Source organism: Carcharodon carcharias, chromosome 15, assembly GCF_017639515.1.
Source record: "Carcharodon carcharias isolate sCarCar2 chromosome 15, sCarCar2.pri, whole genome shotgun sequence".
Lineage (NCBI taxonomy): Eukaryota > Metazoa > Chordata > Chondrichthyes > Lamniformes > Lamnidae > Carcharodon > Carcharodon carcharias.
Window position 1 is genome coordinate 74,762,451 of NC_054481.1, and position 21,173 is coordinate 74,783,623.

Consider the following 21,173-nt stretch of genomic DNA (forward strand, 5'->3'; position numbering starts at 1 on the left):
TGGCACTCAACATAGCCTTTCATTCTCCATTAAAAATGTTTTGCTTTCTTTACTATGTAAATTCCATTGTTCCATACGTCTTTGGAACGTTACCTTTCCCATAATGTAAAAATCTTTCATGTTGCGAATATTGTCAATAACCTTGGGAAAATAAACACACTGCTTAGCCTTGCTAAACTGGCTAGTTATAAACATCCTAACATCCCTTTGAAATCCAAACAGCCCCTTCACTTTTCTAAAACTGCAAATTCCCTTCATCTCTTACATACTAAGACTGCACCCATGTTGACTCATTTGCATTTCAAGTATATTTCTATACCGAGCTCCTTTTGATAATTTCAAGCTTGCAGCCTACCTGACTCCAAATGTAATTAAATCACACAGACAGAACCATGTACTCTCACACCCATAAACCTACTTTACAATAAACCAGAATAATATTATGAAAATTTTTATACTTTTGTAACAGAATATCACAGTACCTTTATGTTGCAGAAGGAGGCCATTTAGCCCATCGAGTCTGCAATGTCTCCCTGAAAGAGCATTCCACCTAGTCCCACTCCTCTGCCTTATCCCTGTAACCTTGTCCATTCCCTTTTTTCAGGTAGCAATCCAATTCCCTTTTGAATATCTCGATTGAACCTCCCTCCACCACCCTCTCAGGAAGATTGTTCTAACCACCCTCTGAGTGAAAAAAAATGTTCCTCACATCACATTTACTCCTTTTGCCAATTAATTTGAATCTGTCCTCGAAGTTCACTTGAGTAGGGTTATTTTATCACTATCTGCCCTGTCCATACCCCGCAGGATCTTGAATATCTCCAACAAGTCACCTCTCAGCCTTCTTTGTATCAAGGAAAAGAGTCCCGATCTCTCCAATCTATCATCATAGTTACAGCTCTTCATCCCGGGAATCACTCTTGTGAATCTCCTCTGTACTCACTCCTGTGCCTTCACGTTCTTCCTCTCAAGTACGATGTCCAGAACTGCAGGCAGTACCACTAGGTTGGCAAGTGGCATTGCTGTGGAGAATTCACCACTGATGGTGACTGACAGTTAACCGCCAAGCATTGTTTGAAATTTAAACCAGGCAGCTTGACTCGGATCGGTCAAGGCATTGCCCTGAGGAATGAATCAGTGAATGGCTGTCATTTATTTTGTTTAACTGAAACAGGCGCAATGTGTGTATATGCTTTTTCTGTCTGCAAAGAACAGGGCCCTGTGTACTAATATATGTAGCTTCCAGTATACACAAGTGTGCCACATTGTGAGCCTGACTGACAATCTTAATTTGGTTGTCAGCATTATTCTTAGCACACTGAGGACTACTTAGCAAATGTCCAATCGTGGAATCCAGTCTAATGTTGCACGCTGTGTTTTGAGTTTTGCAAGCACGCGCTGGTTGGGTATGGTCTGTACCCTGTACCCTTCAGCTCAACAATTAAATGTACATTTTTCCTAAGCTGCTGGTACATGTTTGATTGACAAATTATGGGGATAGGGTCATCAGCATAAAATGGGCAGATGCCATTTGTGATGTGTTGTAGGTTGGTGCTAGGAATGTCAGAATGGTAAGGTTGGATTAGCTACAGAATTGTATTGTTTTGTAAAAGTAGTAATTTCTTTATAGCCACTTTCCTCACATCAGTTGATTGCTCTGGGATTATTTATCCTTAGAGATTCAGCATTGGGCCTCCAATTTCACTGTTGCTACAGTCACTCTGCCAACTGCATGCAAACGTAATGAAACTGCATTTATACAGCACCATTCATGATCTTCTAAATCACTTTGCAACCAATTCAGTGCTTTTGAGTTGTAGTCGCCACTGGTCTAATGTAGGGAATATTATCAAGTGGCAGAGTAGGCTCGAGGGGCCAAATAGCCTGCTCCTGCTCTTAATATGTAAGTTCATATGTCATTTAGATGGATGAGATGAGCTGCAATAGATGGCATTTCTGATCCATAATTATCTTCCAAACAGAGGCTGGAGTTCTGCTAATTTTGTTGGAAATGGAAGTTTACCAAGTGGGCTTTGTGGGGTGAAGTTGCCAGGACAGGAGTGTATAATAGGCTCATAGTGAATCAATAATCTGTTTTACACTGCACAGGATTCTCGATTCCCATTGACACAAATCTTGTCCTTTTATATACTGACCTGTTACCCTACTCTATCTTGGTGCTTATGATGAATTTTTTGAGGTATGAAATATGGGGTGGAATTTTCTATGCCTGTATGTGTCAAGCATGTTCAGTGGTGTGAGTGGAGAATATGGCGAGAGGCCAAAAATAGGATTCATGACGTGGTGAAACCAGTTTGCAAGCGTCTGCTCTGTCCGTCAATGGCGGACTGTGTTTTCCGCAGTTCAATGTTGGGAAGCTCATTGTACTATATCTGCACGTCATTCCCACCTGAATCATCCCCCACGCTGGATCATCCAAACACACTGACCCATTTCACAACAGCATATATAAGGTGTGCACTTGGCGGGCTGCACTTTGAGGGGATCCTGGAGGAGAGTGTACAGTAAGGTCGTGCAGCACTCACCAGGGTCATCTGTTGGAATTCAAGGTTGAGAAGGCTTGGGGTGGACAAGGGCTACACTGCATTCGAGGTGAGTTGCGGGGGACAAGGGTTGCCCTGCGGTTGAGGCGAGTAGTGGGGCTGTAAGGGCTGCACTGCAGTTGATGGTAGTGCACAAGCATGTGCGATGTGGTGAGGAGGGATGCATTAGGAAAACCTTGTATAAAGTTTGTACAAGGACCATCCCTCCCCAGGTCAGGCGCAGGCACATTAATCTGCTTGGAGTCAGGCCTCTAGCTTACCTGCCCACACAAACAACGCAGAGGCATGAAAGTGCCACCAAATGCTCCTGAACTTTTCACACCCCCCGGCACAGATGCAAACTATTGATCATTTTAGTTGACAGCAGAACAATTGGATGACTGGGCACATTGTACAGTCTCCTTGCTAAAGCTGGCCATGGAGCAGTCATTGGTAGAGGTGCTCACAGCTCCTTACAATGTCATCATCCTGGTTTGGACCAGTCTCCCCCATGGTTCAAGCTAACAGTGCAGCCTTGCTGTGTGGGTTAGGAGAATGTCTGTGCCTGAGCTGAGAGCACAGCATGCAGTCCAATGGGCAAAGCTGCTGCCAATTGGTCAGGTGGACTGGGGCAGAGGTGGATGTGGTTTCGGGCAGCCATGTAGTGCACTAAACTCTGGCCGCCCAAATGGTTGCTAACACTCTCCAGGATGCATTAAGAAGCCTTCAGACTTAACCAAGAGGGATTCTTAGCATAACCAAGCTAGCCCAGGCATCTCTCTTTCAACCTGCAGGAGGAGTACATCAGGAACATGGAGCCTGGTGAATTAGTTGTACGCCTCACAGCATACAGAGAGAGAAGACGAAGGAGGAGAGAGTGACGGAGTTACCTGGCTGCGCAGAGGGAGAAGCATCACCCTCTGGAAGAAGGGATGGCTGGGGCACCTGCAGATACCACTGAAGAGTCACAGTGAGCTGTCACTGGTCGGCACCTAGCTAGAGCCAGGGTTTACAGACGCTACATCTCCTACCTGCAGATGACAGAGAACCCATGTCGCTGAAGACTGTGCATGTCTAGGGAGCTGGTCAGTCACATCTGCCAGCTGCTGCAGGATTTGGTGCCATGGGGACATGGAGGGCAACCATTGCCAGTGGCTGTGAAAGTGACAGCGGTGCTCAATTTCTACCCCAGTGGCTCCTTTCAGTGCTCTACAGATGACCTCTGTGGGACATCACAAGCCTCCACCCTCAAATACATCCATGAGATCACAGATGCCACCTTCGCCAAGGACACACAATTTGTGCATTTTGCCTGGGACCAGGAAAGTCAGGATGCAAGAGCGCTGGGATTTGCCCACAACTCAGGTGCCATCAGGTGCCATCCTGCACAGATATGAGATGCCATCAAATTCACTCACTTGGTGCTCAGATCTCTGTGGCAACAAGCGGTCAACAACATTGACAGCAAAGAATTCCACTTGCTGAATGTGCAGCTGGTGTGCGACCCCATGGCACCAAATCCTGCAGGTCTGTGCACAATTCCCAGGGAGTGTCCATGACTCCTACATTCTCAGTCGGTCTCAGATCCCTGATGTCTTCCAGGGTCCACAGAAGCTGCAGGGTTGGCACCTCGGGGACAAGGGCTACCTGCAGAGGCCATGGCTGATGACACCCGAGCGGCAGCCTCAGACTGCAGCAGAGCGACACTATAATGAGGCTCATGCAGCAGCTCACAACTTGGTGGAGCAGACCATCAGGATGCTGAAGAAGTGGTTCCAGTGCCTGGACCGGTCTGGTGGAGCCCTGCAATACAGTCCGCAGGGGGTGTCACGCATCATCATCGCCTGCCGCACCCTTTTCAACCTAGCACTGAAACTGGGAGAGGAGCTGGCTGAGGAGGAGATGGAGGAGCTGGAGGTCTCCTCCAATGAGGAGGATGTCAATGGGCATAAGGGTGAGGTGATTCTCGAAGGCGATGATGAAGGCGATGGAGCCATTGTACTGGCCAGACAAGGCAGGCATGCTCGGGAGGCCCTCATAGCTGCTAGATTTGTGGAGGACGATGATGACATGCAGTGAGGAAATGCCATAGATAATTACATTACATCTGTGAATGTTTGACCCCAGTCTGGCTGACGATCGCACACATACATTCTGTGATAAAGTTCCTTTCATAGGGATGAAAGGAGGGCCGAACAGTCTCTCGATGGCAGGAGGATGATGCTGAGATCCAGTGAGGACACTCCATAGATCTTCACATAGTCTCTGAGAATGTCTGACTCCTGTCTGGCCAAGGGCAGGTCGCTTGTGCTCTATGATCAGGGTCATATCATGGAGATGCAGCCATGAAACTTTAAATGCACCTGATCCTTTGTCCGCCTTCAGTACCTGAACCCTTCAAGAGCACAGTGTCACTGGTCACACATGCTGAAAAGATGGGGGCCAGCCCCACCTTAAAGGTGCTGAGGGCACACAGAGAGAATAACGGAAATCTGTGACGCCTGCCCACCACATTCTGGCAACAATGACCAGCACCATCGAGGTGCAGGCATCAGTAATGTATCAGGGAGTGTGAGGCCGGACCATGACTTTACTCTGAAGGCAGCACAGAGCACAAGGAAGAGGCCCTGGAATGAGACACCTGACTTTATCTTGTGCAGAAAGTTTTCACATCTGGGTGACATGAAAACTGATCGTTAGAATGAGGAGCCATAGGCAGGGAGACACTCTTGGGAGTTTAATTACAGCAGTGAACAGTATGTACAAGTTTTTAACATCCATACTCAGGCTGTGCAACTACATCTTCTTAACCTTCCTAACCCTGCCGCTATGTCTTGGTGCTCCCCCAACATCCACAGTGGAGGTGGAGGCAGCCTGCTGACTGCTACGCCCTGTCTGTGATAACCTTGGCAGGCGTCCTATGGAGGTTGCCGGCCTGCTTTCAGGGTCCTGCTGTGTGGCAGTGGCACCCTCCTGGAACTGTGGAGCAGGAGCTGCTGAGGCCACAGGAAAGGGGATTTGGATGAGCTGGACAATCCTGAGGTCACCTGTGTGGATGGCCCAGGGTGTCGAGCTACTGGTCCTCCTCCTTATAGGTGTCCGACAGTCCTTAGCTAACCCTTTGAGGGGAAGGAGTAGCTGAAGTGAGATCGAGCTGCCCGGCACCCCTCTTGTGTACATGCTGTTGGAGGCCAAATATGGCATCAGCGATGGAGTTCAGCCTGCGCAGCAATGCAGGAACGATGTCCTGGACCAAGATCTCCATGGTGACCACCATTCTACCAGTGTTGAACTTGGTGTGTTGGCATGTTGGCACTATCACCTCAGTCTGAAGGTGGAGGGACTCCTCCATTGTGCCTTGCAATCTGAGGAGTGCCGCGGACATCCCTTCCTGATGTTCCCAAGCTCGCTTTTGCAGCTCCAGCAACTGAGATCTGATCAAGTCCAGAGGCTCTTCATCTGACTCAGACTCAGCAAATCTCTGGTCGCCAGCAGTCCTCCAAGTGCCAGAGACCTGGGAACTCCCTGTCGCCTCCTGCTGTGTATCAAACAGTGCGATGTGCTCACCAAATTGTGATCCCGAAAATATTCTGAAGCTCGGTCCCACCGAGGTGTGTGTCTCTGCAATGGTGGAGGGTGTGGGTGAGCGCTGTGACGGGACTTCAGAGAGGGTGCCTTCAGATTCTTTTTCAGAGGTTTCTTCGGGGCTTGATTGGAGGCCCTGGGCCATTAGCTGTCTCCCAGATGTGCCTGCAGAAGCAAGGGGAGATAATTAGTGCATGGCAGTGGCCTGTGAAACAGGACACATCACTCACAGCATGGTTGTCTGATGGATGTTGCACTGCTGTCTCCTCACGTGGTAGATCAGCGCCGACCTCACCTGGTCCAGATCGTCGCCAACCAGCTGGATGGCTCTGTTTTCAAAGTCCATTAGGACCTTGAGTTCAGGCATTCCTCCACCAGTCTGCATCCTCTCCCTCTTGTTGTGTGACAGCTTATCCTGCATGAAATCAGATGGAGAGAGTGTAGCAGGATGCCTGTCAGGCCAGATTATAAGCATACCTGGCATGTGTGGTAAGTGGCCCCATGGACAGGATGAGGACAATGAAGGTGTGTGTGAGAGAATGAATGGTGATGTCCTTGAATGGACAATGAGCGAGGTCCCTGGGATGTGTGATGGGTTTTTGAGTGTGTGAGTTATTGTGGTCAGTAGAGTGACTTACCCTGACAGAATGGAGGACATCATTCACCCTCTTGTGGCACGGGGTGCCTGTCCTCTTTTGCAGGGCATTGGCACTAACCACCGCTGCCACTGCCTCCCAAGCCGGGTTACTGATGTGCTGCCCACCCCGCGGCTGGAGCGGGAGTAGAGCACATCATGGCAGGTTTCCACTGCATCCGAAAGGTGTTCGAGGGATGTGTCACTAAACCTGGGGCCTGCAAACCTTTTGCCTTTTGGGGCCAAGTGGTCGTGGCGTCTGGAATGATGAAATGGCTAGGTGAGGCATGGCAGGCAAATGAGAGCCCACCCACCATTGAAACAGGGTGTTTCCCAGAAATGCATGATTAATGAGGCAGGATTGGGATTGGCAAAAACCCACCATTGCGGCCGGTGGGAAAAACATACTTTTTCCCGTCTGCACCACACCTTGTGGAAATCTGGGACACTTACATCCATGGTGATAAGGCTATGTTGCGAGGAGATATTGAAAATATATTGTGGTGAGAACCAGCAAACAGTAGAGTCTCCAGACTTGCTGACCAAGCAAACACAAAAACGTTTGTAAACCATTCAGTCTTTGTCCTCTGGCTTCTTAAAGGATGTGTCGCAGAGAGGCACCTGAGGGCTCCAACACTTCTCACTAACAGTGAAGACTTATTTTGTACAATTATGCCAGTTTGTTGCTGAGGAATAATTTGTTCTTTCTATTGTGTGACATTACTGATAAAATAGAATCCAATTGCGCCCCTTCTATGAAATAATGGACTTGAACTTCCACAGAGTGGAAATTCCAATTGGACTGCCACTTCACTCCTCCTCTCCTTCACTGAAATCCAGATGATCCTTTGACACCAGACTTTCTGACGCAGACTGGGTGGGAACTGCATAGGGCACTGCGCTCCTGAGAGATTCAGTTGAGGGCTACGTGGTTGGATGCAGGGAGGCCATGACCCCTTTTTACATCACGAGATGCCGTTAATCATGTTGGTTTAAAGCCCCCACCACTCTCAAACCAGGGAAAAGCTAGGTTTGTAACGTCAATGAGCAGGTTTGGGGAGGGGCGGGGGGTTGGGGTGCCATTAATTGTCAGTGATAGGGTTGTCAGGGGCTTGGATTGGACGGTCAGTGCTAAGGGTGGGGAGGTGGGGGATGGTGGTCAGGGTGGGGTGTTTATTCAGGGGTGGTCAGTCAAGGGGTGCACTCGAGGAGGCTGAAGTTGGGGGTGGGAAGTGGGGATGGTGCAGGCTTGGGGTGTGTATGTGAGCAGCTGCCTTCAAAGGGAGTTAAGTCAGGGGGTGCAGTCAGGGGTGGGGAGGGTGCTGTTGGGGGGAGTGTGCAATCACGGGGAGCGCAGAAGCATGGTGTGGTGTGCTGTTGATGAGTGCAGTCAGTGTGGTAGTATCGGGGGGGTGAAGTTGGGGGTGGTTTAGTTAGGGTGTCCTGTGGGGGTTGGGGGGTGAGGGTAGGGATGTCTCATGGGACTTCAGAGGGGTAGCCGTGGTGTTGGGGGAGCTTGAAGGAGTTGGCGTAGTTGGGGAGCTGGAGGCTCACTTGGGGGTGTGGAGGATGATCCCGTGGGGGTCAGAGTGGTGTAGAGGGGGGTGGGGGTAGTCAGGGGCCCGAAGGAGTTTGGGAATGGTCAGAACAATAGTTACCCAGAAGCTCGAAGTGGCCTAAATTTTTTGGCTAACTATTGTTGTATGAGAGTTGGAACCATCCAAAATTTTGTGACTTAAATCAGAGTATTCGATGGTTCCTGGTGCAGGGCAAGTGCCCATTGGAAGTCTGAACTTTCTGGGCAATTGCCGTGCAATCCTTACCTGGGAACTGCCTAGGGAGTTCTCCAGAGCATGTTTGGGGTACCCACCAGTTACACTTCTCTGGAGCTCAGAGCTTATGGGCACCCAGATGAGAGAAAGTCTTCTACTTCTATAGAAAAGAAAAGATCTTGTGCAGTTTAACTGGGTTGCAAGTATTGAATCTTTCCCCCAAATATGAATTTCCTATCAGTGTGTTGATATGTTGTAATGTGCAGAACATTTCATTGAGGGCTGAGGCAGTCATAGATATCAATGTTATCACCTGCACAGTGTTATAAATAACCAATGGGATATTTTCCTGTCAAATTCACAATATTACATGAAGCTGATACAGTAAAATTTGTATTGTCCCTGGTTTGTTTTATGGTCCTAGTGGCATCACCTATAGGACACACACAAACTAACACTGCCTTAATGTTAATGACCCATGCTACATATATATCAGAGGATATTTGTAACCAGGTGCCAACAATGTGTGTTATCATTCCTTTCTGTGATTGTTTGGTAAATTAGTTAGTGAATCTTGAACAGGGAAAAATGTCATGCATGACTGAGGGGGAGGGTTAAAGGGACAGGCGGGTGGAATAAGGGAGAAGCAAAAGGGCCCATGACTTCTCTCTCTGGCCCTCTTGTTAACATATTATTCAGCAAAATAGTACAACTACTCTTTGCGATGAGTGAACACAAGAGAGGCAGGAAGGACTGAATATTTAACATGTGTTTATCTTAACACTCAAACACAGAAGAGTGCTGCCCAGCGATAGGGAAGAGGGTCCCACCTACCAATCAGTCAGCCTATTATATTGGAATTTTGCTTTGGGACATGCCCTATTGCAGACTATAAAAATCAGACAGAAACTGCAGATCAACACAGCCTTTTTGTACGAGCTACTGCGGTGAGATATTAACAGGCAAAATGGTGCACTGGACTCAAGAAGAGAAAGAGGAAATCACCCACGCATGGGGCAGTATCGATAAAATCAAACTTATATCCAGTGCCCTTGGAAGGTATAGTGTGAATACAGTTTGATTTTAATGTAATTCATTATTCTTTGCACAAACGTTGTGGTGATGGGTGTTTATTGCTACGTGATAAGGGAATTAGTATTAAAGGTTTCATTGAAGTTCCAGTCAAACTGATGTAAAGCTTAACTTTTTATTAGTTCAAATGATTCACTAATTCGATTTGAGATTTAAATTCAATCTAGTGTTTGATGTTAATTTGAATTTTTATGCTTTTTCCCTCCAGGATGTTTAAGGTTTATCCCTGGACTTTCCGCTACTTTAAAGACCGACATGGATTTACTGTTCAAGGACATGCAGCTAAAGTGTCTGGTGCTCTGGATACTGCGGTCAGCCATTTGGATGATGTCAAGTCGCACTTTAAGGTGCTCAGCAGCAAGCACGCTGATGAGTTGTATGTGGATGCTGGAAGCTTCCATGTAAGAAACTAATCTTTTTTAAATATATGTTCCATTTTTACTAAAGTTATGCTGTAAATGAAAGCTAATTCCAGAATTAGAGTTGACATGACAATGAAATAAAGTAGACTGAGACTTCCTGAAAGAGGGAAAGTATTGCTTTGGGGTTATCTGGTTTCCACTGAAAAAGAGAGTCTCACTCCCCTTTTGCTGCAAAGTCAGGTGGAGCCATAACTCTGGACATGGAGTGCACAGGTTCACAAAACTTAAATACATCAACTGGTTCCAGGTTGTCCTCACATCTTCTCATTGGCTCGTACAATGTTTTACACAAGATTACAAGCTGATCTTAATGAATATTTGTTTTCACTGTTCCATGTATGCAGAGATTTTTCCTGGAGTGATTAACTTTCCCGTTTAATATTTTCTGACAAAATCTTTTGGTGCTTTAAATTTTAAATTTAACCCATTAGCATACATTTTGTTTCAAATTAGATAATGGATCTTTGTTTTCTCATAGCTGCTGACTGACTGCATCATTATCGAAATGGCTTGGTCCAAGAAGGACAAGTTCACCCCTCACATCCATGCAACTTGGGATAAATTTTTTAAGGTGGTGGTCGATGCTATATCCAAGCAGTACATTTAAATCCAAGATGACATAAACCCTTCAGCTTTGATCAAGCAATGCAATTGATGAAAATGTTCCCTTATCAACACCTATAACAATCTCTGTGCTCTTCTTACAAAAATAAATAACAAGTTATGTTCAAATAAAACTGATGCATTCTTGAAAACAATGTTCCTCTTTATATGCTAATTCTGACTCAAATTCCTGAAAATATCTCCATGTATTTTCCTTCAATTGCTGAGAACAACAATAAAGAATCAATATTAACCTGACATTTGTCATATGTGAAATCTTCATTTAACTTTATTATAAACCATAAATACACATGAGGTAACACGGTGAGATGAAAATTGAGGATCCATTTCTCAGTCAGTTCTGAAATCTCCACCTGTAATTTATTAAATAAAACTATTAATTTTAATCAACATTTCATCAGTTAATTTTCAGAACATCAGAAAGACTGATGACTCCTTGGAGGAATCCAATAAGAATCAAACCTCCCCTGCACCCTTTGAGATTGGACTGAACACAGGGGTGAAAGAAAGAGTCAAAATACAGCAATCATAGGGGATTCGATAGTGAGGGTCATAGACAATACCACTATGCCCCGCCTCGCCATGAGATTGATCATGGTCGACGCTGATAAGGGTTTTTCTAGGCTTCAGGTTGAAATGTTGAAATAGACAGAAGCATGGTAGGTAGAGGTCAATATGGAGAAGTGTGAATTGACACATGTGAGGAGAACTAATATGGAGTGACAGTATGTATTACATGGCACAATTCTGAAAAATGTAATTGAGCCAAAAAACCCACACTAAATCCTAAATGTGACAGAAAAAGTTGATTCGGCAGTTAAAAATAGCTTGCGGGTTACTCAGCTTTATAAAGAGGGGAATATTATATAAAGCGAACTCGATCATGCTAAAACTTCATAAATCATTGGTCAGGCCTCAGCTGGAATGCTGTGGGCATTTGTGGGCAGCACACTTTCCTGAATTCAAGGGCAGAATTCTTCCCACATCGGGCAAGCGTCCCGACGTCATCGCGCACTCTCGCGATATTTCACTCGGTTGGCACGTGTAAGAGGCGGTAGCACACCCGCCAGCAATTAAGAGGCCTAGTAAGGCCCTTAATTAATTAATTGAAGAAAAGTTTTCACTGCCCATCCAACTGTTCGGTTGGCGGGCAGGCAAATAGGTCAAGCGGCCTTTGCATTTTTTGCGAAACCTCATCTAGGGTCAGGATGTTTTGACCAGTGATTTAAAGGAATATATAAACCGTTAAAACTAATTTTTATCAAGTGCTTGCTCATGTGACAGAGTCATGTTTTCCTTGGCCAGGATTTTCCTGTTGGCGAGCAGGGGGCGGGACCCGCTTGCCGACGTGTAAAATGACGCAGGATGACATCGGGCAGAACCCTCGATGTCACCCCACCCCATTTAAATTTTCAGGAAGGTGGGGGCTCAGCAAAATCAGCTGCGCACCCGCCGATCTGTCAATGGCCAATCGAGGCCATTGACAGAGTCATTTAAGTAATTAATGGACCTGCCCGAACAACCTTAAGGTTTGCGGGCAGGCCAGGAGCCCTGATGGGAATTAGAAAAAGCATGAGACCTCATCCACCAGCGGGATGAGATTTCATGTAGGTTTTGTAAAAATTTAATTAAAGTTTTTAAAAAGGTGATGGACATGTCCCAACTCACATGGCAGTGTCACATGAGGGGACATGTCAGGGGGAATTTTATTCTTTAACTTGAGCTTGAATTTGTGACTTCAGCAGTTGACATATTTCTGTAACAACTCCCTTGTAAAAGTGCAGATGTGTCAAACATTGGTCGTTGCTGAAGTTCAGACAGGAAAGTTACTCCCTGAGCACCCTATGTTGATATGGCCTTCACTGAGAGCCCTTCTCCTCCTCCATCGATTCCCTTTTCCAGCAGCTTCTCCTGTTCTGAATGGCTTCCACTCATTCTCCCAGTTATACTCAGTTCCAAGAGAAAGACCAGGCCTACTAGTGCAGCCATATCTGTGAGCAATTGGATTGTGCTTTAGCCCTGAAGTCAGCAAAATGTCCTTCAACATTGCCCAAACCGCTCTCTGTGCACTTTTGCAACTTGTAACACTATGGAAAGCAGCAAAAACAAGTGGCATTGCAGCAGCAGCCAGAAGAAATAAACAGACAACCAACCTGTAAGTAGTGAATGATCTATTTAAATAGCACTTGTGTGGGAATCTGTCATGCTGCTTAACACTGCAACGTTAAGAGAAGGTGTTAGCTGGATCGTGGGGCTCCAAAATGGCACTTTCAGTCACAAAATAGACTTGCACACTGATTGACATCAGCATTTGTCTGCTCTACACATTTCTGTCAGAGTTGTTGGATTGGCTGCTGGTGAATGGGCTGCTTTGTCCTGGATGGTGTTGAGCTTCTTGAGTTTTGTTGCAGCTGTCCTCATCCAGGCAATAGGAGAATATTCCATCACACTCCTGACTTCCGCTTGTAGGTTGTAGAGAAGATTCTGGAGCCAGGACGTGAGTCACTCACTGTAGAATACCCGCCCCCTGACCTGCTCTAATAGCCACATGACTGGTGTAGTTGAGTGTCTGGTTAATAGCAATCCCCTGAATATTGAGAGTGGAATATTTGGAAATGTCATTGGATTTTAATTGGAAGTAGTTGGACTCTTTGTCCTTGGAAATGGTCACTGCCTGCCATTTTTGTGGCAAGATTTGCCTCTTACCTGCCCAATTTGTCCAGATATTGCTGCATATGGACATGGAATGCTTCAGTATCTCAGGAGTCGTGAATGGTGCTGAACATTGAGCGATCATTCACAAACATTCCACCTTCTGATCTTATGTTGAAGGGAAGGTCATTGATGATGTAACTGAAGATGGTTGGGCCTAGGACACTTCCCTGAGGAGCTCCTGGGACTGTGATGATGACCTCAAAGTACCACAACCATCTTCCTTTGTGCTAGGTATGACACAAACCAGTGGAGGGTTTTCCCCCTGATTCTATTGACTTCAATTTTGCCAGGGCTCCTTGATGCCACATTCAGTCAGATGTTGCCTTGATGTCAAGGGCTTTCACGCTCACCTCAGCTGTTGAATTCAGCTGTTTTGTGCCTGTTTGGGCCAAGGCTGTAATGGGGTCAGGAACTAATGGTTCACTAATGTCCTTTAAGGAATGAAATCGGCCATCTTCACCCTGCCTGGCTTACAAGTGATTTCAGATCCACAGTAATGTTGTTGACTCTTAACTGCACTCTGGATAGGCTGAGCAAGCCACTCAGTTCAAGGGCAATTAGGGATAGGCAACATATGCTGGCCTTGCCAGGTTCGCCCACATTCCAAGAGCGAATTTAAAAAAAAACTGAGTGATCCTGGCAGAAAACATTGTTTTCAAGCATCAGTGAGCAGGTTATTGCTGAGCAAGAGCCATTTGATGCCATAGTTGATGACTCCTTCGATCACTTTGCTGATGATCGAAATTAGACAGATGGGGCATTAATTGGCCTAGTTGGTTTTGTCCCGGTTTTGTGGGCAGGTCATACCTGGGCAATTTTCTACATAACTGGGTAGATGCCAGTGTTGTAGCTGTACTGGAACAGCTTGGCTAGGGGCACGACAAATTCTGGAGCACAACTCTTCAGTACTATTGTTGGAATATTGTCAGGGCCCATCACCTTTGCAGTATCTAGTGCCTTCAGCCCTTTCTTGATATCACGTGGAGTGAATCGAATTGGTTGAAGACTGACACCCCTGATCTTAGGACTGCGGAAGAATCTGAGATGGATCATCCATTCTGCACTTATAGCTGAAGTTGGTTACAAATGCTTGAGGCATGCGTGAAAGCCATGGCTCTGGCTGTCGGCCCCTCAGCTATTGCTGCTTGTTCAAAAACACACAGCAAGGCCATATTCTTCCTGAAGTGCACCTGGCCCTCCAAAGGGGACTCGTGGTGAGCAGGACATTTCGCTGGTGTACCCTCTAGAGCCACAGTACGGAGGGCCATCATTTCTAATGTGCCACCATTTGCCATGAGTGAGCTCCTTCTTTACCACCTTCGCTAACTGGGTGAGATGATGTCAGGGGCTGTGCCGATCCCACTTGGGTTCAGGGAGGCAAGCCTCGACATATCTTCTCCTTCCAGGTTTTCATGGAGATGCACGCGGCGAGATGATGGAGTGGGGGTTATCCATCAATCAACAGGGCACCATCTATCATGTCTTCTGGACAACAGACGGTGTGCGGTGCCAACATGCAAGGAGGTGGGTCATGTTTGGAAAAACTGCCCTGCTTCCCAGGCTGCCCATACCACTCAGGCAGTAGAGCCTGACACCACTGCATCTCCCTCACTACCCCAACTCAACCCTCTGTTGAAGTCGGTCTATGTGGAAGGAAGGTGGGACATAAAACTAAAAACATCATGGCGAGTCCCTTTGAAAATGCAAACCGGTCCATGATTGAATCCATGCTTGTCCCCATGCCTGTGAGTGTACCAATGCCCATAGGTAATGCTGGCAGTGATCCTGTGGCCACACATGAGTCTGAGGTTAAATTCATTCTGACGAGGCCTAAACATTCCTAGGGCCTGACTTAGGTTCAGGAACGAGGGAGCGAGGGAGGGTGCAGAGCTGGAGGCTTCGACTGATATTGGCCCATACATTGGGTGGTTGGGTGGTGGCAGGAGAGGGGAAGATCTCCTCTCCCCATCTTTGACTTTGGCGCCAAGCGCTTCAATATCGGGGACAGAAACTGGCTGTCAGAAGTTTCACAGTGATAATATCAACTATCTCTCAAAGATTAAAAATTAGTACAAATCCCTCTCCCTGGCAATTGCCTGACACTGAACCAGGCTGTTTGCAACCTCAGTTCCATATTTGATTTTGTCTGTGCCTGTGTCCTTACTTGCTGCAAGTCCCAATCACCCATCAAACCTAGCTCCCTGACCTACACATTTAAGCAAATTCTGATCTTAAAATTCTCAGTCCTGTTTTCAAATTCCTCCATGGCCTCACGCCTCGCTATCTCTGTAATCTCCTTCAGCCCATAACCCTTCCAGATATCTACACTCCTCTAATTCTGGCCTCTTGAGTATCCCTGATTTTAATGGCTCCGCCATTTTTTAAATTCATTCATGGGATGTGGACGTCGCTGGCTAGGCCAGTATTTATTGCCCATCCCTATTTGCCCTTGAAGGTGGTGGTGAGTTCTGTCTTTGAAGTGCTGCAGTCCATGTGTTGTAGCTACCCCATAGCACTGTTAGGGAAGCAGTTCCACGACTTTGACCCAGTGACAGTGAAGGAATGGCGATAAATTTCCAAATCAGGATGGTGTGTTGCTTGGAGGGGAACTTCCATGTGGTGGTGTTCTCATGTGTCTGCTGCCTTTGCCCTTCTAGATGGTAGTGGTCATGGGTTTGGAAGGTGCTGTCTAAGGAGGCTTGGTGGTTTCCTGCAGTGCATCTTGCAGATGGTGTACGATGCTGCCACTGTGTGATAGTGGCAGAGGGAGTGAATGCTATTGGATCAAGCGGGCTGATTTGTCCTGGATGGTGTCATGCTTCTTGAATGTTGTTGGAGCTGCACTCATCCAGGCAAGTAGAGAGTATTCCATCACCCTCCTGCCTTGTGTCTTGTGGACAGGCTTTGGGGAGCCAGGAAGTGAGTTACTCACTGCAGGATTCCCAGCCTCTGACCTGCTCCAGTAGCCACCGTATTTATGTGGCTAGTCAAGTTCAATGGTAACCCCTAGAATGTTGATAGTAGGAGATTCAGTGATGGTAATGCCATTGAATGTCAAGGTGTGATGGTTAGATTCTCTCTTGTTGGAGATGGTCATTGCCTGGCACTTGTGTGGAGTGAATGTTACTTGAAACTTGTCAGCCCAAGCCTGGATATTGTGCTGGTCTTGCTGCATTTGGACATGGACAGCTTCAGTATCTGACAAGTTGTAAATGGTGCTGAACATTGTGCAATCACCATCGAACATCCCTACTTCTGACCTTATGATGGAGGGAAGTTCATTGATGAAGCAGCTGGACATGGTTGGCTGTGGCTTCTCATGCCTAAGAAAATAAGAAATGGGAGCAGATGCAGACAATACTGCCTGTTCCATCATTCAGTACAATCATGGCTGATCTTCAGTATCAACTCCATTTTCCTGCCTGCTCCCCAAATCCCTTGATTCCCTGAGAGACCACAAATCTGTCTATTTTAGCCTTAAATATATTCAGTGATGGAGCTTGCACAGCCCTCTGGGGCAGAGAATTCCAAAGATTCACAATCCTTGGAATGAAAAAATTTCTCCTCATATAAGTGTGAATGCCCTGATCTAGGATTGTGCCCCATTGTTCTAGATTCGCAGCCACGGAAAACAAGCTCTCAGTCTTTACCATGTCAAGCCCCTTCAGACAATAACTACCGAAATTTCTTCACTCCTAGATTAATCTCTATTTCTGTGATGTGACTTTTGTTTTCTACTGTGAAGGTACTGAATACTGCCTTGGCCCTGAGCTCTGGAATTCCCTCTCTAAACCACTCTGCCTCTCCACCTCACTTTACTCCTTTAAGGTGCTCCTCAAAATCTACCTCTTTAACCAAGCTTTTGTTCAACTGTCCCAATATTTCCTGTTGTGGCTCGGTGTCATATTTTGTTTTACAATCGCTCTGTGAAATGCCTTGGGATGTTTTATGATATTGAAGGCAGCATATAAACCATTCTTGTCCAACCTTTTCACTTGGTGGGAGGGACACATTGCATTTTTCCTCTCATTCAAGGGGCCGATGAGCACTTTTCAGAAAGACTAGGTTTGGCACAACTTTAAACATGAATTTCAAAAATAGTTGTGGCGTTAAGAAAAGAAACAATTGCTGAGCAAAAATAAAGCAATAAATTGCTAAATTAAAAAAGGGTAATTAATAAACAGCATGTGTATGGTGATGAGAGTGGTGAGAAACCTGAGACTGGGAATAAGGCAGCCTCTCTCTCTCACCCCACCCCTACACACATATACTCACGCACTCTCTCATTCTCACAAACACACTCTCTCTCACACACACTCACTTACTCACTCCCGCACATACACACTCAATCACTCTGTCTCCCACACTCAGTCACTCTCTCATCCCCACATATGCACAATCTCTCTCTCACTTTTTCACTCCCACACACATTTGGTCTCTCAACAGCCCCCCCACACTCACTCACTCACACACACACGTGCTCAATCACTGTTACCCACACACACTCAATCACTCTCTTATTCCCACACACACATTCTCTCTCTCTCTCTCATACACGCGCACTTTCTCACTCCCACACACAGGCTCTCAACCACTGCCAAACACACACGCAATCACTCCCACACATACTCACGCTTTCACTGTCTCACTCACTCTCTCACTCCCCTACACACTCTCTCACTCTCTCACCTCCAAACACACACACACTCTCTCTCTCTCACACACACACACGCACACACACACACACACACACACACACACACAGTCACTCTCTCATTCCCACACACACACATTCACTCAATCTCTCACAAGCCAGCCAGCATCTTCCTACTGCTGCTCCAACGAACCTGAGCTCTGCAGTATCTTACTCCTGGGCCCTGCAGCCAGCCTATCTTTCCCAGACCCTGGCAGCCTCTCCTTCCAGGAGCCCTGGAACTCTCACCATCTATGGCACTCTTTCTCTCTCGTCCCTCCCCATCCTGAAAGGAAACCTCTTTCTCCCCAGCAAACTTACTGCCACTGGTGTTCGCTGCTCCTCCAATAACAGGCTGTTTCTCTCACAAGTGAGCCTAACAGCAGCAAATGTGGGAGAGGAGCGGACAGTAATTGGAGGAGCAGTTCCTCGCAGAATCTTTTACTCCAATTTACCAATGGCCTCGGCTGCACTGTGATTCTGTGAAATGGGGAAGGCCATTTCACACTGTCTGATAGCCTTGAACCACATCCAGTCAGCCCCTGTAAACCATTTGTATAGAACAAACATACATTCTTTACTGTCTCCAAAAAGACAATACCCAGTCTCTGCACTGGTATTAATGTACAAGAACACCGGGGGGCTGATTGTGCTGTGGCCTTTGTCTAACTAATACCATTAATCTGTAACTGATAGTAAAAATATGCTGATTTGAACCTTGGTGGAGAAGTGCCTGGATTGCACAGCGTTTGCTTTGTGCATGCATAATAAAGGAACCACTTGAATATTGCATCTGGACTCCGAGTGTTGAAATTTTGTACCAGAGCATTCCTCGAACCTTTCAACTGGCGCTGCGAGCAGGGTACAAAAGATGCAGGACACCAATGGGGAACCTGGACGAGTCACAGTGTGAGTACATTTTTATTCATACTGAATCCGACTCCATTCGGACCCAGGAAGTGTCAGGCGCTCCGCATATCCGAAACCTAGGCTCCAGGCAATAGACAAGAACAGATATGATGAGCTAGGAAGATGGGCCACCGGGGTAGATAACCACATGGGGAAAACTAAGATAAAGGTGTTGGCAGTGGAGGTTACAGACCCCACTGAAACGGTGGGACACTGCGACAGCCATCCCTAAACCCGAGGTGTGCTGTAATTGTAAAAACCCGAACATAAAATATTTACAGCTTTAGATGTAGCCAATGGATTTTCGCCAATACCACTGGACCAGGAATCCCAAGATAAATTCACTTTCACAGTGGGAGGGAGACAGTTTACCTGGGCGAGGGGCCCACAGGGATTCCACAACAGCCCGAACATCTTCCATCGGGTCACGAGTGAGAAGCTGAGTCAGTGCAACGTAGAGTCTTACAGCAGTACAATCTTACAATATGTAGATGATATCCTAATAGCATCAGAATCAGAAAGGGGCCTCACTGGAGCTCTCCTGGTTGTCTTAAGGACACTGAAAAATGCTGGATTTAAAATAAACACCAAAAAGGCGCAAACACTGATTAGGTAAATAGGACACGAGATCCGTCAGGGAAATAAGATCCTACCATAGGACAGGAAAATGACCATCACGGACATAAGGGGGGTCCGAAAGGTCATGGGGCTGTTCAACTACTGCCGCAACTTCCTACCCCAGTTTGCAGCAACGGCCACGCCGATACTGAGGTTCGTAAACGGAGGAAAGCCCAGGATAGAAAAGATCGAATGGGGACCAGAGCAAGAGACAGCGTGTACAGAGTTGAAGGCTGGTCTCATGTCAGCACCGGCCCTCACACTATCCGACATGTCCCAACCGTTCCACGTTTACAGCTGATGGGGATATTTACAAAGCAGCAGTGACACAGCAACGAGGAGAAAGTATGAGACCCTTAGCATATTATTCCACTCAGCAGCTCCCTGTAGCGAAGGGACTGGCTAGGTGCATGGCAGCGCTAGATTGTGCCGCGTGGGCAGTCCAGGTGTTTGAAACTGTCACCATGTCTGGATAAATAATACTGCACAGCCAGCATACTTTAGTGAAGTTGTTAAACACTGGGAAACTGAAAGCAGTGTCAGACCCCAGACAGGCAGCATGGGAAGCTGTGTTACTGCCAAAAGATAAGGCAGTACAGATCATAAGGGATACTAAAGTTAATTCAGCAGATGGATTGATGTCTGAAGGGGAACTGCACCAGTGTCAGATGAGATTAGACCAAAATTTGGAGGGGGGCATCTCAGATGAACTACCTCAAAACACAGATTTGATCCTCTATGAGAATGGATCTAGAAGATACATAAATGAGCAGTTTCAGACTGGGTGGGCAGTCATAGACCAGAATGAAGAGGCTATCCTAAAAGACGGATTAGAAGGGGCCCTGTCAGCTCAGGTAGCCGAACTGATTCCCCTTACGGAGGCCCTCAAAGCGGCTAACGGCAAGAGGGTGAACGTGTATACTGACAGCTGGTATGCATTCGGGGTAGTCCACAATGACATGGCAGCATGGAATAGGAGGGGATTCATCACCTCAGGATGGGGGCACATAAGGCACGAGAATGTAGTACGAGAGTTAGTCGAAGCAGCTCTGGCGCCTGCAGAGGCAGCAGTTATTAAACTACAGGCACATAAGAAGGTGGAAAACCAGCAACAAAGGGGTAAGATGCTGGCAGATGCAGCGGCCTAAGAGGCAGCCGAGAAAGAGGATCCGCGCATAGTCTGGGTGCTGCATATAGCCCAGAGGAGATGAATGTGCAGAAATTACAGGCTGATACAGATCCCGAGGAGAAGGAAAAATGGAGAAGGGCAGGGGCCACCACTGGAAAGGACGGAAATTGGAGGAAAGGGTTGTTAACAATGGCCCCGAATTGTATACAATATACCCTGTTGAAACTGTATCACGAACCAAACCACAGCGGACGGGGCAGTATGCTCAGTAGGCAGCTTCAGAACTGGTGGTAGGCTGGCATTGGCAGGGATGTAGCCAAGTATTATCAGAGATGCAACATTTGCGCCCAGCATAACCCTGGCAAACCAATCAAAGTAAGGCTATCACATCAGTCGCGTTCCAAGGGCCCATGGGAAAACCTACGGATAGATTTTAT

The 21,173-nt window shown here is 46.8% G+C and overlaps 2 protein-coding genes across 2 annotated transcripts in view; one reads left to right on the forward strand and one right to left on the reverse strand.

The window, feature by feature from the left end:
- LOC121287789 (hemoglobin subunit beta-like) overlaps positions 1–21,173 on the reverse strand; it is a 394,963-nt gene that overhangs the window by 142,410 nt on the left and 231,380 nt on the right. The gene's annotated exons all lie outside the window — the stretch shown is intronic.
- Positions 9,431–10,909, forward strand: LOC121287784 (hemoglobin subunit beta-like). Its single transcript, XM_041205707.1, has 3 exons — positions 9,431–9,593; positions 9,835–10,027; positions 10,527–10,909. Exons 1-3 carry the CDS (start codon positions 9,502–9,504, stop codon positions 10,653–10,655), a joined length of 414 nt encoding a protein of 137 aa, XP_041061641.1. The 5' UTR covers positions 9,431–9,501; the 3' UTR covers positions 10,656–10,909.

What these genes read in the sequence shown, in the direction of transcription:
- LOC121287784 (XM_041205707.1), top strand. Translation starts at nt 9,502, where the DNA reads ATGGTGCACTGGACTCAAGAAGAGAAAGAGGAAATCACCCACGCATGG. An exon ending in ATATCCAGTGCCCTTGGAAG is followed by an intron (nt 9,594 to 9,834) that starts GTATAGTGTGAA and finishes TTTTCCCTCCAG; the next exon opens with GATGTTTAAGGTTTATCCCT. An exon ending in TGGATGCTGGAAGCTTCCAT is followed by an intron (nt 10,028 to 10,526) that starts GTAAGAAACTAA and finishes GTTTTCTCATAG; the next exon opens with CTGCTGACTGACTGCATCAT.